Source organism: Dreissena polymorpha, chromosome 4 (genome assembly GCF_020536995.1).
Source record: "Dreissena polymorpha isolate Duluth1 chromosome 4, UMN_Dpol_1.0, whole genome shotgun sequence".
NCBI lineage: Eukaryota > Metazoa > Mollusca > Bivalvia > Myida > Dreissenidae > Dreissena > Dreissena polymorpha.
In genome coordinates this window covers 106673241-106691717 of record NC_068358.1, presented here as the reverse complement: position 1 = coordinate 106691717, position 18477 = coordinate 106673241, and the positions used below count along the sequence as shown (strand labels likewise).

At 38.6% G+C, this 18477-nt stretch overlaps 1 protein-coding gene across 1 annotated transcript; it reads left to right on the top strand.

Annotated features, from left to right (window-relative positions):
* The first annotated feature begins 2689 nt into the window (after positions 1-2689).
* Positions 2690-12274, top strand: LOC127879556 (uncharacterized). The gene is made up of 3 exons (XM_052426481.1): positions 2690-2827; positions 7548-7641; positions 10847-12274. The coding sequence occupies exons 2-3, from the start codon at positions 7558-7560 to the stop codon at positions 12149-12151; spliced, it is 1389 nt and encodes a 462-aa protein (XP_052282441.1). The 5' UTR covers positions 2690-2827; positions 7548-7557; the 3' UTR covers positions 12152-12274.
* The last annotated feature ends 6203 nt before the right edge of the window (positions 12275-18477 follow it).

The following is an 18477-nucleotide window of genomic DNA, read 5'->3' as shown; positions in this document are numbered from 1 at the left end:
CGCACTTCAGTGCGACGCCAATAAACCCTATACAGACCACCTACGAAATTATCATATAGATGGTCTAAAAGTCATTCTGCTATACACACACTAGTATATATGAGTACATTTGATATGTCTGACATAATAGCTATAATTCAAAACGTGACAATTCGTAAAGTACGTAATACATCATAATTTATTTACATTAAATCGATGATACAAAGGTATTTTCCGCTCGAATCTAAAATAAATGATAAATATAACCGATCAAATGTTTCTGTAAAATTTCATTATCCGATCAAATGTTTCTGTTAAATTTCATTATCCGATGTTATTAGCTCGATAAATTTGTACATATTTTGTCTTTGCCTGTAATACAATAGAATATATTTTGATATTTGTTCGGTATATAAAGTGCATTCAAGAATGAAATGAAACTCATATTCGAGTTTATTACAAACAGATCTAACGGTATAGATGTAGGTATAGCCCATTTGCCTGTTTCAATATTTAATATATGTGATGACATGCGTAATTTTGAAAACTTACAACTTACACGAAACTTTTTAACGTGACATATATTAAGGTACGGTTGAAATTGAAAAACCGCGATATGTTTATAAAAATATGCCTTAGTAGAAGTTTGAAGTCTCTCAATCCAATTCTGAACAAATGTGTCGCTCAATCTTTGCCTTACGGCTGAAATGAACATATTTTCATTTCCAACATCTTGGAATAGCCACGCATCATAAAATCCCAAATTACTTAGAAGATCTTTTAATAACATACACCAATTTTTCGTTTGTGGATGCTCAATACTATCATCTAATCATAATCAAATAAACTTGCTTGCGTAATTTATTATCTGATGTTCTTAAAAGTTTTATCCAGTATTTAATGATGTTAATATATCTCCCGTTTTCGTAGTTTAAACGTCCAAGGTCACCATATACAAAATCGTTTTGAGTGCATCTTTTGACGCCAAGTACTTGTTTACAATATTGCAAATGAACCCTTTTAATTGGTAAACCTTTGACAAAACCCCACACTCACTCTGCCTAACACCAAGCACACATTAAAAGCTGTAACTCATCGTATGTCCATGTTTAACTTTTGATTTTATGGCGTTGTACATTGATTTCATGACATTAAGAATATTTCCACGTACCGCATACCCAATTGAATTAATTTATACCATAGATTATCTCTAACAATATAATCGGAGGCCTTAGTGAAGTCAATAAAAGCACAATATAATTGTAAACATTTATTAATAATATGCGTTAATAAGCCATGCAATACAAATAAATTATCGACGGTACTCGTTTCCGCCCGAAAACCAACCTGTGCTTCAATATATACATAATAGCGTTCGGCCCAATCAGTAAATCTGTTATTAAGAATTTTTGTAAAAAGTTTGCCAAATGTACTTAAACGAGTGATACCTCTGTAATTATTGACATCGTTTATACTGCCCTTTTAAGAAATGGTATTACGTAACCCTCAGACCATGAAGATGGAAAACAATCTTTCAAATGGCAAAATAATCATTCTTTTCCATAGTTTCTATGGAATAAAAGCTTCAGCAGGTTTACACATTTAATCTTAAACCATATGTTTTAAATATAAACTCGGGACAGTTGATACATGTTACAACATCGTCACATCCTGTTCATGTTTTGACGCAGTTGGCGAAAGCGGGTACATGTTAATGGTCAATAAGGTATCTTATGAAAAGGATGAAGAGCAAGCCTGTTAAATCATTGAAGGCATTTGGAAGTTGAAAGTTTCGGAATCCCAGAACCAGATTTTTGAACTGCAGTCTGGTGTATGCAGATCCAAATGCATATCGGAACACATAAATACAGTGCAGATTGTTTGCGGGTCTACAACAGCAAAGATTGTCTCAAAATCATACACGGGCGCTCGCTTGAAGGTCTGCTGTATTACCTAAAGTACAACTTTAAAAAACAACAACAGGAATTTAGCATAGTAACGACATAGAATATTGAGTTATCGGTTCATTAATGTTATCTTTCCGGTCGTTAACAAGTAAAATAATTAATTTGTGTTTTAACTCAATCGAGATTCGCATAATATGGGCGACACACGAAGCGATACACGATATTTTTCGCGACAGTCGCGGCGACGCTCAATTTTTTTTTGCGACAGTCGCGGCGACGCACGATATTTTTCGCGACAGTCGCCTCAACGCACGATATTTTTCGCGACAGTCGCGGCAAAGCACGACATTTTGCGCGACAGTCGCGGCGACGCACGATATATTTAACACGATATATCGCCTTTTTGGCTACCTACACAACCTACACTACACGACTGTCGCGAAAAATATTTTTCGCGACAGTCGCCTCGACACACGATATTTTTCGCGACAGTCGCGGCGACGCACGACAGTGGACAGGCGATATTATTACAGCGATATTTGAACAGTACAAATATCGTGCGTCGCTGCGACTGTCGCTCAAAATATCCAGTATCGCTTCGATTGTCTAGTGTCGCGATCTGAAATTAGACCGCGATACACGAGATTCGGATAATATGGGTGATTTTTGAATAATAAAGTATCGTGCGTCGCCGCGACTATCGCTCAAAATATCGTGTATCGATTCGTGTGTCTAGTGTCGCCTTTGATGAAAGAAGGGCGAGATTATAGATGGCACTATCCGGATTCCGTACACACGTTACATGATTTTACACTCTATCTATTGAAAGACGTTCACATCGCATCTATTTAAAGAATTCCTAAATCAATTAACCGTGAACAGAAGTAGTGAAGCGAGGTTACTGTACACCGGGGAGACTAACATTCGCGAACATTTGTTATGTAAGTAGATTACATATTATCTTTTTTTTATTACAATAACAGTAAATTTATACTGTCTGCATGTTAAAATTTGCCATGTGTGGTCATATACATTCACGGCTAATATCAATCAATGGTTATTTTATAGCAGATAGCTTATACATGTGTTTGAGGTTAGTGTGAGCTTTTATGATATTTAATTCGTCTTTGCAGCAGACATCAAATTTGAATTGCAGCTGTACCTGTTAACACATTAATAATGTATAACTTTGGTCAATGGTCCACTTGAACTTGAATCGAAACAGCAAGATATGTTTATATTGTAAAAAATACCCTACCTAAAACATGTGGATACATGCTTTTGCATGTGATTCATACATAGCTTTATTAATTCAAGGCGGATATGTTAATTTTGCCATGTTGAAGTCATTGTCTTCGTAGAGGCTAGAGCTTTAACGATCAATTTATTTCTGTAACTCAATATGCGTATGCAAGTTTGAGCTTGTGTTGTGTGTTTATCTCCAACGAAGCTTTAAACGCTTGTAATAAAAGTAATACACATTGGGTCTCAAATGTCAAACAGATGTTAAATACTTGTTAATTGTGTTACGTAAATGAAAATCGAAACGTTGTGAAGGGTAATAGTTTTTTCATAAGCAAGTTTAAATATAGACTTAATGACAACTTTAAACAAAATGGTATGGTAAAATTAATAACAATGCTTTAGTAGATATGTTTAAAGTTTGTAAAACTAAATTGGAATATGAAGAAGATTTAAGATTATAAGATAATAAGATTGTTATACGATTAAGAGTTTCTGCACGCCTGTTAAAGGGGCATTTTCACAGATTTTGGTATTTTTTAAAGTTTGTCATTAAATGCTTTATATTGATAAATGTAAACATGGATCTTTAAAGCTGCAGTAAAAAATCAAGAATAAAATTAAAACAAGGAAAAAAAAGTAGCCGGTACCAGGGCTCGAACCAGTGACCCCGTCCTGGAGTTAGTCTGAAATAAAAATGCATTAGCCCTCTTAGCTATTCCGCCGAGTATACACACACTATGTATTTTATACCTTATATAAGGAATCTTCGTAGTTTCGTAAATTTAAACGACAACAACTGAACTCTCCAAATTATGCAATCGTTTCGCGTTGCAACGCTTTATAATTTTTAGGTTTTCAAATTGTCAAAAGATACATATAATGGCTATATTGGACTATGGTTAATGTTCAGTAATACTGTTTCCTTACAAATATCATAACTAAATCGAAAATTTGTTAATTTGAAACAACTTTTTTAAATTTTGTCAATTTACCAAACCGTCCCTTTAATAATCCAAAAAGGCCGATACGCTCAAAAACAATCCATGGAATGAACGTTAATGTACGGTGGCATAGAGGTGACATTCACTTCTCTTTGTTAAAATTGCTCTCCTCTTTTTTTTTCTATATCGTGGCCACGAATTAGCTATGTCGTGGCCACGAGATAGAAAAAAAGAGGAGTGCAAAACTAAATAAAAGCGGCGTACAATTAAAAAAAGAGCGGTGCAGTAAATAAAGGCAGAGTGCATTAAACAAAAGAGGAGAGAATTTTCGCTATCTGGAAATCCCGAGTTAGTCAGCCAATCAAATTTTGCGTAACATGTGTAAATATTCTGTACGCATATATATAGCTGGTCAAAGCAGGCACATAACATACTACTATTAGTACTACTATTTCTGTTACTACTACTGCTGCTGTTGTTGTTGTTGCTGATGTTACTACTACAACAACTACTACTACTACTACTGCTACTTCTACTACAACTACTACTTCTACTGCTACTCTACTACTACTTCTACTACTACTACTTCTACTACTACTACTACTACTACTACTACTTCTACTACTACTACTACTACTACTACTACTACTACTACTACTACTACGACGACGACGTTGACGGCAACTACTACTACTACTTCTACTACTACTACTACTACTACTACTGCTTCTACTACTACTTTTACTTCTACTACTACTACTACTACAACTACTACGACTACCACTTCGACGACGACGACGGACGACCGACCGATGGACGACGACCGATGGACGATGACCGACGGACGACCGAGGGACGACTGATGGACGACCAACGGACGACCGATGTTTGGACGAGGGACGACCGACGGACGACCGACTGACGAGGCCGGATGGACGACCGACGGACGACCGGAGGACGGACGTTAGACGACCGACGGACGACGCCGGATGGACGACCGACGGACCACGACTGGAGGACGACAGATGGACGACAGATGGACGACCGATGGACGACCGACAGACGACCGGACGACGACCGACGGACGACGACTTCGACTACTACGACGACGACTACTACTACTACTACTTCTACTATTATTACTACTACTTCTACTACTACTACTACTACTACTACTACTACTACTACTACTACTACTACTACTACTACTACTACTATAACTACTACTACTACTACTACTACTACTACTACTACTACTACTACTACTACTAGCAACAGCAGCAGTAGCAGTAGTAATAATAGGAGGAGGAGAAGGAGGAGGAGCAGTAACAGCAGTAGCGATAGTAGTAATAGTAGTTGTAGTAGTGGTAGTAGTAGTAATAATAGTAGTAGTAGTCGTCGTCGAAGCAGTAGCAGTAGCAGTAGTAGTAGTAGTAACAGTAGCAACAACAACAACAGCAGCAGCAGTAGTAGTAGTAGTAATGGTAGTACTAATAGTAGTATGTTATGTTATATCAGAGCCTTGCCTGCTTTGACCAGCTATATATATGCGTACAGAATATTTACACATGTTACGCAAAATTCGATTGGCTGACTAACTCGAGATCTCGAGATAGCGAAAATTCTATCCTCTTTTGTTTAATGCACTCTGCCTTTATTTACTGCACCGCTCTTTTTTTGATTGCAATCCACTTTTATTTAGTTTTGCACTCCTCTTTTTTCTATCTTGTGGCCACGACATAGCTTACTCGTGGCCACGAGATAGACAAGCGAGGAGAGCAATTAAAAAAAAGAGAAGTGAATGTCACCTCTATGCCACCGTATTAATGTGTATGTTGCAATAACTTTGATTTAGAAGATGAATGCTAATACGTATTTTCAATTATAACACTGAGTTAAGAAGAAAATATATTAGCAGTATATTTTATATCAATCCATCTGTATTTAAGTTCAACAAGTTACTGGTTTCGTGTGACAAAAAAAAAATGGATAATGTATCTAAATTTATTAAAGAGGATTATGTTATTAGAAATGCGATTCATAATTATACTGTTCTATACATGCAGTACCGACTTGCTATAACCTACGTGTTCTTACCATCGATTGTATTTATGTGCTTTCTTAAATTACTGTTATATGTTATGTAATGTTATATTGTTATACCTAGTTACGTTAACGCGTGTATGTATGCATGAAAACGATGTTGATGTACTTTTGTACATGTATGAGTAAACATAAACTGTCAGTCAGTCAGGCGGTATGTATGCCTGTCGGTATGTCGGTCTGTCTGTCTGCCTGTCTGTCTGTCTGTCTGTCTGTCTGTCTGTCTGTCTGTCTGTCTGTCTGTCTGTCTGTCTGTCTGTCTGTCTGTCTGTCTGTCTGTCTGTCTGTCTGTCTGTCTGTCTGTCTGTCTGTCCGTCCGTCCGTCCGTCCGTCCGTCCGTCCGTCCGTCCGTCCGTCCGCCCGCCCGCCCGCCCGCCCGCCCGCCCGCCCGCCCGCCCGCCCGACCGCCCGCCCGCCCGTCCGTCCGTCTTTCTGTCTGTCTGGTTGTGTGTGTGACTGTCTGTCTGTCTGTCTGTCTGTCGGTCTGTCTGTCTGTCTGTCTGTCTGTCTGTCTGTCGGTCTGTCTGTCTGTCTGTCTGTCTGTCTGTCTGTCTGTCTGTCTGTCTGTCTGTCTGTCTGTCTGTCTGTCTGTCTGTCTGTCTGGCTGGCTGGCTGGCTGGCTGGCTGGCTGTCTGTCTGTCTGTCCGTCCGTCCGTCCGTCTGTCTGTCTGTCTGTCTGTCTTTTTTTTTCTTTCTTTCCGTCTATCTGTCTCTTGCTGCTCTACTTTAATATTTTTTTATGATAAAACTTTGTTGTTGTTCAATTAATTCATGTTAATGAAGTGTTCAATTTAATGTTGAACACACAAACCTACACTATTTAAAAAATAACTTGCTTCCCATGATTTCACATACGAATATTGACATGTATATCCGGTTGTATAGGCCCTCTTAATTCAAACATCTTAATATTTGTAGTGAAAAGACTGAAAAACATACCTGTTGAATACGTCAATATAAAGTTGTATTTGTCGTCTATGAAATAAAAACAAAGTGTGCATTAAATCGGTAATGGTTTGCCAAAATACTAGCGAGAATTAGCTCCGTGTAGTACTCAGTATCATGTACACCGTTTCTCATAATATCAGCCCTTCTGATTGCTAAGGTTTGTTACTATGCGAATGTTCTTAACTTACAACTTAAATACAAATAAACAATGCGAAATCGTTATGTTCAGTAGAGGATTTGAACTCACGATTAAGACCTTATCGACTTATTCGCGAACCATTGGATCCTTTTACACAAAACCAATGTAAATCTGTTTGGTTAGGACTATCTTCAATCTCTTACGAATTTGAGTCTTCGGGCTAACATTAAGCTATCGTTTAAAATCGTCATGTTTACGTGTTAAAACACAATCATTTACACGCAGCCGACTAAAAATGGCAGAAGGAGGCATCGATCCAGCCATGCCACAGACTGAAAACGCCCCAGAATCCAGCAGCCTGTACAGTCGACACCCTCAGGTAAGGCAGTGGCTGAAAGCGCGAATAGACACACCAGCATGTACGGCCGTCACTCACGGGTAAGTAATGGAATTATAGTGTTCCGATCCACATCAACCTATACAGTCATCTTATGGGTAATACAGTGACTGAAATAGTTTCCAGACACAGCTCTCTGTGCATACGCAACATAGTAGTAGGGACTGAAAACGCTCCTAGACACAACTGCCTGTGTAGCTTCCACGGACAGGTAAGTAATGTACTGAAAGCGCTCCTAATCAAAGCAGCCTGTGTAGCCGTCACGTATTGGTATGTCAGGGACTTAAAGCGTTTCCAAGCACAGCTCTCTTTACATTCGCCATGCCATAGTACTTATGGACAGAGGGCGTTCATAGACGCTACAGCATGTGCAGCCATCGAATACGGATAACTGATAGACTTAAGGCCACAGTATGCTAAATAAGTGAGATGAAAGACATGTTTTTATAGAATGGCAATCATATTTTCTTCTTTTCTCGACCTGTGTGAAGAGGCTGTATTGATATTGACTAAGAAATCACTATCATGTTTTAAGATAGGAGACTATAGCTGGAAACGTGCGCAAAGGCAGGTTACTTCAACTTAAAAGTTATCGGTAAAAACATGAAATCCAACGAACTTTGAATCTTCTGAATTTTTGTTTTATCTTGCACATGATATATCATTTTAGTTCTTTAATTCATTTAGCTTAATAGAATGCTCTTCATGGAATTATTTTCTAAAGGGGATCCCTACGTGCAAAATGTTGAATTTATTTATGACTTAAGTTGGAAATTTTAAACTAAATTACATACGGTTTGGAATAAGTATATTGTGACTTAGTGATAGCAAATAGGCAGTTTTTTTCATACCACGACCCTTAACTCACCTAGTTAAGTTAAGTTTATAGCCTTGAATTGGAATGTTCTGTAGTAACATATAGTGTCTGTTAGTTAATTTGTATCAGAGAAACACTCGCTATATTAAACAATAATGCGGAAACTTGCGTTTTGCATATCAAAGCACATCGATCTTTACAAGAACCGAAAAAACTCTTAGACAGCATATGTTGCTATTTTATTAAAGTATTTAACATGTGTGTTTATTTTATTTATTGATATCCGTTTGGTTGCGTCAAGTTCCTCCTTAAAATAAACGCACTGAATAAACACAAGCATAGCATATGACATTCTAAAATACGCGTTTGACACATTTCTAGTTTAAAGATCGGTCTACAAAATGCATACACAGCTGATAATCAGATATATGTTGATTTTTTATGGCGCACGAAAGGGGTCGAAACTTTAAATTCTGCTGCAGCAGAACAATCCTGCTCGACCAGCATTTATTTTTAGAATAAGCCCTTGAACCCGTCAGCCAATCAAATTTGAGCTTACAAACGGACGACATAAGCTACCTCTGCGGAAACGAAAAAGACCTGATAATAACTTCAGGAAAACTGAAAAGAACTCATAAACTGTGCTTTAATCAATTATTATTAAATTTTCATCATTTTTCGTAGTTGTTATTCATTTATTTATTTTCAAATCGTTTTGTATTATTCACCTTCAAATGGCAAATACAACAAGAGTTCTGAATAGTTGATGCCATAATCTAAAAATAAATGCTGGTTGAGCAGGATTTTTCTGCTGCAGCAGAAAAAAATGCTGCTCGAACAGGAATTTACTGGTCGAGCAGCATCTAGATGCTGCTCGAGCAGCATATTGCTGGTCGAGCATTTTTAGTTAAAGTTTCGAACCCTTTGGTGCGCCATAGATTTTGATTCAAAAGAACTGAGCGTGTTCCAAGACACATCAGTATATACAGTCGACACTCTCAGGTATTAAGTCAGAGACTGAAAGCGTTCCCAGACACAACAGCCTGTAAAGCTGTCACTCACGGTTAAGGGCTGAATTGAATTGCGTTTCCAGACACAGCACTATGCAAAGTAATCACTCGCAGATTAGTATGCAGTGAATGTTTGTTGACTTAATAAAGGTTGCGCGGTTCTCACACGAAACTGTTACCTTGAAAGAAAACCATAAACCAACTGCTTCCAATCTCGTTAAAGTTATTAATTATTTTGCTGTCTGGATTAATGGTCCAGGCACGGACATAATGGGTTCAGTTGTAGATTCAATATTCAGACTTCCAAAATCCATGTAATTTGGTTCACTGTTTCATGAACATAACACAATACATATCACCATAGCCACGTAAATATATTATACTGAAAATTTGGTGTTGATTTAATTTATTATAATTGGGTTGGTTTAAAGTTAGTTTGAGCACAATTTTGACATGTATATTGACCGAATTTCACCAAAATAGCATTATCATTTTGACTTTTGTACAAGGACCACGCGGAACTATAAGTAATATCCCTTAACTATGGATACTTCCAGCGTGACTTTCTGTAGTTTTTGTTTATGATGTTCCACGTATATACCATAGTTAGCTATATTTCTATTGAAACAAAAATACTTTTCGAAATCATCAAGAATTACATTTTAAACTCATATTGTCTGCCACTATATAAGTGTTTCAGTGCTATCAGTTTTTCTTTATCTTTGTAGTCTGTCGTTAAAGCTATCAATCTAGAACTACGCTTAACACTTCATCCTCCTTTCTCTAGAGTTAATACACGCGCGCTTTTCAATGACATAACTGAATAATACAAACATGGTATTTCAATCATTATTGTAAGAAAATAACGTTATATTGTTATCTTTTTATGTTCAAGCAGATATGAATTTGTGAAAGATGTAAACTTAATAAAACAATGTCGTCTTATTATAATGATTCAGACAAGTTTAACATATACATTTTGGCTAACGTATACATATTCAATATATGTGTTATAAGTATCCATAATAAAACGATGTATCTTTGTGTCTAATAACGCTACTTGTGAAACTTAATTTGCAAACATCAGCGTAAATACACACAGCGACATACACATACCCAGTATTCATGCATGTATTTGTACTCGTGCTATTTCTTGTAATATGAAATGATGAAATATACAGATATCGAACATCTGATTGAATTTAATAATTATTAAAAACAAACTAAAAAAAAAACTTAAAGTTATTTGAAATTGTATTTCAACCAATTTTCGAAAAGTGTATATTTATGTGTATACAGTTCCAATCCAATTAGATGATCATTGTTTACTACCATTTAGATTGTACTATTGTATTTTTAGAATTATGTCGAAAATGTGTCCATGGTGATCAGTACTATAATGACACGGCTGGGGTACGGCGAGGAGATCAGACGTTGGCGAATTAAGAAATACAAGATGAATGATAGGCTGTCTAATGCACGACCAGAAGGTGTAACTGAAATCACAGCTGGCAGCAAGGCAGAGGGTCTGACCTGCTGTTTTGAAAATGACTGGGACATTTTATTCGTGCTGAACGATGTCCTCTGTGTGGAAGCTGGTACCCATATTCACACTATACCCGACGACATTGATGTGTTTAGAATGGATACACGTGTATCACGCGTATATCCAGGACACTGCAGACTGTTACAAGCGAGACCAGCGCAAACACGTTATAAAGTTATCCTCAATGCTCTGCGTGATGATCTACTTAGTAGTAGTTTATTCGTATATAAATTTCCGACACCAATTACATATTCAGGAATAGAGGATCATGAGCAAGCGGGGCCGTCATGGCCGGGGTCATTTATGGGTTTTCTTTATTTTGACAGAGTACAGGCACTACGCTGTCATTGCCCCAGCATCATGCAAAGATGGGCTGCCAGACCTCGTCATTGGCCGTCGCCAGTCATAGTTGACAAAGTCGTATCATTAGGAGCATATCTAACCCCGGTAGGGTTTAAGGGAAGTGATTGCAAGCATATGGAGTGGAGAATGTGCTTTAACACCGGTGAGACAGAACTTGTAAACAATCTTAATATCACACAAGCGCACGTGTATGTTATGCTTAAAACGATTCTCAAAGATGTTCTAAGGCCTTGCAAGAAAGAAGTAACATCATATGTGATTAAAAATATAGTACTTTGGCAAGCTGAGCGTAATCCACAGAACAAGTTTGATACACAGAGTTTCTTCCACTGGCTTCACGACGGACTGAGAGAACTTAAGACTGCTGTTGCCACACAGCAACTGTCATATTATATGATTCCGGAAAGAAATTTAATGGCAGCCAGTGGTTTGCAGGATAAGCAGCAAAGTAAATGGGTAGCAGATATAACGGACATGATGGCGGAAGGTCCCAGGGTAATACTGAGATTGGAGAAGATACGTAAGGCCATTGTCGCGTCCCCGGAGCCGATGCTGTGGTTCAGCAAGACTAGGATGGAGATGCTGGAACTGGAGTATTTTAATAGAGCCGAGAAATGTAGAGATCAGTCTGATGCTATCCTGCAGAAGATAAAGGGACGTCAGATGAAGATACTTATGGAGGTACGACAACGAATGCTCATAGAAGGCTGCGCTTTTGCTGATCTGATGGATATTTACGAAGGAATCTTAATGTAATGCTGCCTTAAGTGCAATAAATTAATGTTGCCGTATGAACTTATTAGAGACATATAATACATACATTGCTGTTTTATATGTTTCCAGATATCAAGAAGTGATTTTATTTAAAGCAGTTTTTAGATCGACTATATATATATATATATATATATATATATATATATATATATATATATATATATATATATATATATATATATAGTGGAGCTATCCTACTCCCCCCGGCGTCGGGGTTCCCGTTGGCCTAGGTTAAAGTTTGCGTACCACCTCAAATATTTTCTATATCCCTTGACATATTGCTTGTATATTTTGCATACTTCTTAACCAACATGACCCCACCTATAAACAAGAACAGACAACTGTATTAATAATTTTGTAAGAATTATGTCCCTTTTTCACTTAGAAAATTGAAAATTTGGTTAAGTTTTGTTTAGCTCCACTTTATTCCTGAAGTATCAAAACCATTGCTTTCATACTTGCAACACTTACTGACTATAATAAGGGGAATGTGCAGGCAAAGTTATGCTACTCTGACTGGCATTTTGACACAATTATGGCCCCTTTTATACTTATATAATTGAACATTTGTTTAAGCTTTGTTTGTTGGCCCATTTTACTCCTAAAGTATCATAGCTATAATTGCATTCATACTTGGAACACTCGCTAACTATCATGAGGGTACTTTACAGGAAAAGTTGCATAACTCTTGTTGGCATTTTCACGCAATTATGGTCATTTTTTGACTTAGTCACTTTGAGTTTTTATATAAATTTTTGGGTTTACATCCACTTTACTAATACAGTATTAAGGCTATTGCTTTCAAACTTCAAATACTTTCTTATTATCATGAGGGTTCTGTACCTGGCAAGTTTAATTTTACCTTGACCTTTGAATGACCTTGATTCTTAAGGTCAAATTAATAAATGTTGCTTAAATTGCCATAACTTCTTTATTTATCATCATATTAAATTCATACTTTCACAAAACAACACTTACCTGACATACCACATTGGACCCCACCCAAACCATCCCAATAACCACACCAGAATCCCCCCCCCCAAAAAAATAAAGTTTTTTTCCCCTTTTTTCCTTATTTTTTGAAATATAATCTAATAAATTACCACCCCTCAACATTATACCCCTCTCTCCACCCCCACCCCATCCCCCACCCCAACCCCCACCTCACCCCAAAATATTTTTTAGCTCGACTATATATTGCTTTCAAACTTCAAATACTTTCTTATCATCATGAGGGTACTGTACCTGGCAAGTTTAATTTTACCTTGACCTTTCAATGACCTCGACGCTCAAGGTCAAATTAATAAATTTTGCTTAAATTTCCATAACTTCTTTATTTATTATCACATTTGATTCATTTGATTTGGACCGGGGCACAATGGGCTAGCACCCCTGAGTGCAGTCTTCGAGAGAGGACAACCCACATACAACAGCTACAGACTCGAACATTGAAGAATACCCTCAGAGTCTTCCGAGAGGGAGGGTGGAAGAAAGACTCAATAGGACGGATTTAACGGTAACGACACAGCTAGTCCAAACGACATTGACTGGAACACCGACAGTTGTTAGATGCAGGTGTGGCAAGGTCTGCAAAAACCTCAGAGGCCTACGAATCCACCAAGCCAGAACTGTGTGTGGTCATGGAACTGAACAGCAACAGCGCGCAGGTTTGATCCCTGGTGAGACGCAGGAGGATCCTAGTCAGGTCACAACCCATAGTACTGGGGACCTCTCCGCTGCTGAACAGCTCACTGCCCAGACAAGGAGTGCTACTTCGACAATACCAGGCGAGATGAAGGATGAAGAGGACCCGCTTCTGGAATTACTAAGAGAAGAACAAACTGAGCAAATACACGACCTGCCGCAGCCCAAAGCCAATCAGGCCGCAGTGGAACAACGACAACCAATTGACTGGCCGAAGACCACAGACAAAAGAGCCTGGAACGACTTAGACAAGGAGCTAGATGCCATACTGACATCCACCATGCAAGGACCAGTAGATAGGAAGTTAAAGTGCATGACAACTCTAGTCTACACGGTGGCTAAGGAGCGATTTGGCACTAAGAAAACACGTCGACCAAAGCCCCAGCAGACACCCAACAGGAGACAGAGTCGCATGAAACAGATTAGAGGAGAGCTGAAGAGCCTCAACAAGGCATACAAGAAGGCAAGTCAAGAAGAGAGATTGGGCCTCCAGGAGCTACGAGACATTCTCAGGAGAGAGCTACAGACTTTAAGGTAGGCTGAGAATGCAAGAACGGCGAGAAGAAGAAGGGCACAACAGAGAGCGGAGTTGATTATGAGGTTCATGCCCATCACAAACAGGACAACTGAGATGGTACACCCGGTCACTATTCCCAGCAAAAAGACATTGTTAGCTCCAAGATAACATTATGGAGCTATGCTGGAAACATGGAAAGGAGGAGAATGGTGCAAGATGAAGTCAGAGCAGCAGAAGAAGAAGACAGAAGAGCGAAAGCTGTGGCTATGGGTGCCCAAGGTGCGTGGACGAAGTGGACAACGACAGAAAAAAAACTGACCTGGGCTGATATTTGGAGCTACGAACCACTGAGGATAGCGTTCCTGCTCAGATCAGTCTATGACCTGCTACCGTCACCCTCAAACCTGCACAGATGGGGTCTACAGGATCACCCCAAGTGCCAATTGTGTGACAAGACAGGAACCATGGAACATATTCTGTCATCGTGTACCACAGCCCTCACCCAAGGACGCTACAGGTGGAGACACGACAGTGTTCTTCAGGAACTTGCTGACAAGTTGGAGCGCGAGAGGACCAATAAGAGGCCCAGACAGAAACCCCAAATGATTCAGTTCGTGAAGGAAGGACAAAAGGCGTCTAAAAAACTGCAGCCTACCAGTTCTGTATTAGATGAATCTGATCAGTGGGAAATGTCTGTTGACCTGAAGCAAAAGCTAGTGTTCCCGAACATTATCCAGACAACATTAAGGCCTGACATTGTGTTGTGGTCCACTAAAGATAAGTGTCTGATCATGGTTGAACTGACAGTCCCTTGGGAATCTCGTTGTGAAGAGGCCTTCGAACGGAAAAAGGCCAAGTATACATACCTGAAAGAACAGTGCAGAGAGAAAGGATGGCGAGTGTGGCTCTACCCTGTGGAAATTGGCACTAGAGGATTCCCAGCACAGTCGCTGTGGAGAATGTTCAATGCCTTGGGCATCAAAGGAGCAGACAGGAAGAGAGCAGTGGGCAAACTGAGCCTAGCAGCAGAAAGGGCATCCAGTTGGTTGTGGATGAAGAGAGAGGAGAGGAGCTGGAAGCCTACCACCAACACGTAGTGTCTGATCAACACTGCGGGCCCGCCGCCTGGAGTGTCCTGTGATTAAAGGGCCGAAACACTTGTTGATAGGCGGTTCTCAGCTGATGATGTTGGTGGTTTTAGCAGTACAGAACTGTATCTCACTCATACTTTGACACAATACAACACTTACCTGACATACCACAATGGACTCCACCGAAACCATCCCCCACGCCCCACCACAAATCCCCCCCACCACATTTTGTTTTCTTATTTTTGAAAGATCATCTTTTAAATGACCACACACCCACATTATACCCCCCTCTCCATGATGGCTTGCGTTATACTGTCAAGTAAGGGTGTCACGTTTACAGATTTTTCTAAACGTTTAAACGAAATGAAATAAACGAAACGTTACCGTTTAAACGGTGTCCCTATGTCCGTTTAAAAAGCATCAGTACCATCGCATTTCCAAACCGAAAATAGTATTTTATTCCCGGAAGTAATATTCAGTGTATATCCCATTCGCGCAATGACGTCATATTAAAACCATAAAATATTATAAAACAGAGCATCCGAATCACCACATGTGTATTTGTCATTCTATTTAAACAATTTAAAGAACGTCGAAAATAATGTAAAATCAATGAAAAATACTGTTTCCGAAAACGACACTCCGAAACAAATGCACGTATTTTGCATATGAAATACAATGCGTATATCGTTTGACCGCAGAAAATGAAAAACCAGTTAACTAGCAAAAACGCAATCAATATATAATTTGGTTAAAATATTGCTTTTCAACATGCTACCGCAGTGTTTGACTTGGCTAATCAATCTCTTAAACTATTTCAAGATGGCGGCATATGCACTGTTTCGTTGCCAAGTTGTAAGATTTTCGGAAAGTAGCGAAGATTTTCCGTTAGTTTCCGTTCATGTCTGTGCCATCCGCTAACCAATCAGAAATAAATTATTGCCGAATTCGGTAGCCCGGATTTACCGCAAGTACCTGGTTTCGCAGTTTGTCATCGATATACTTCGTACGGCTAGTCGGCTACGTTATTTGCACCCCAATATTTATTATATTGATATTGACTGTCGTTTAAACGTTTACTGTTTTGGTAAACGTTTTTCAACAAAACACGAAACGCGACCGTTTAAACGTGACACCCTTACTGTCAAGCACTCGAATAGTCGAGCGCGCTGTCCTCTGACAGCTCTTGTTTATTATGTTTGTGATTGTTAATGGTGTGATTTTTATTATCATGAATTCCAGATTGTTAATTGTGTGATTTTTAATATCATGAATTTCAGAAAACGGGCATGTTTGCAAATAATATACATTTTCTACATCAACACACTCGGATTCTACGGGAACCGTTAGAGGTACACCACTTAACGAAACATGCCGCTGTTTGACCTACAATGAGAGCAATACTTATATCTAATTAATACATTTATTTCAATACGCAAACAATACTTTGAGCATTTATTATGATATATTTCACGATTTAAACTAATTGTTAATGTATTAAAATACGGCGTCAATGCACTGATGCTTGATTTTCTGATAGCATCAATAAATAATGCAGACTATTTTATGAGTTATGTATCGTTCATATACAGTGTGCTTCATAATATGTGATACACTTTCAGTATTACCCCGGGTTCAATAAAACTGATATATACACAAACATTGTTTCTTAATGACAAAGTATCTTCACCATTTTACATAAGACATAACGTACGGGAAAATGTTTACGTCATGAGGTCACATGTGATGTCATTAAAAGTTGTTATTTTCAATATAGCGCTTTCCGCAGAAAAAAGTAAAAACATAATAAAATTAAATTATGAGAGAAAATCAGTATTTTTTGTCATAAGAGGAATGCGAAAGCTATATCCTTTAGATAGGCCTATTACCAGATTACAAGTAAACAGAGTTGTGAAACTGTTTGGGCAGTATTGAGGGATATCAGACCAGAGAAAGAACAACGCGGGGAGACCAAAATGCAGCCGCAGCAGTGAAAATGTTGAGCAGGTGAAGCGAATTATTGACGAAACACCAGAGAGGTCGGTACGAAAGGTATTTTCTGACATTAACCATTCTCTCAGTGCCACCAGTGCAATGTATACATAATACTGAGATTTGACTTAAAACTAACACCCTACAAAGTTCCGGTCTTCCAACATCTGAAAGAACGTGATGTAAACCAACGTCTTGACTTTGCCACTTAGATGACAGAACACGTTCATCTCCTTCAAAAGCTGTGGTTCAGCGACGAATATCATTTCTACATTGACCAACATTTAAACAAACAGAACAATCGTTACTGGTCAGACTCTAAGCCTAACAGTTTGATAGAACAATCATGCCATGCTCAGAAAGTGACAGTGTGGGCTGATCTTAGCGCTAAGGTTTTAATTGGGTCGTTCTTTTTCGAAGATAGTGAAGGCAATACCGAGACCATCAACAGTGAACGATATTTGAAACTCTTGAAACATAAGTTCCTACCCGCTCTTCGTCGCAGAGGCATTGATATGAAACATGCTTGGTTCCAGCAAGACGGGGCTGCTCCGCACACAGCATAAAGCGTTCTTCAATGGCTTGAAAAGACCTTTGGCACAAGACTGATATCGTTGAAGACAGGTCGTCTTTGGCCACCCCACTCACCGGATCTCAGTCCCTTTTTTCCTTTGGGGTCATCTCAAAGAGAACGTTTATGCAGCGTATCCAACATCAACAGAAGAACTCAAACTGTCTATTTCAAGATAAATGCGAAGAATCACGCCCGAAATGTGTCATTCTTCTATTACAAACCTTGTTAAACATGTTGAACTTCTACGACGTCAAAACGGACGTCATTTCGAGTTTATGGTATAAATTAACACTTTTTTCTAATGGCCCTTTTTCCACTTAGAATATGCATATTATTGATAACTCTATGTTAAAGTTTGCGTACCACCTCAAATATTTTCAATGTCCCTTGACATATTGCTTTTATATTTTGCATATTTCTTTACCAACAT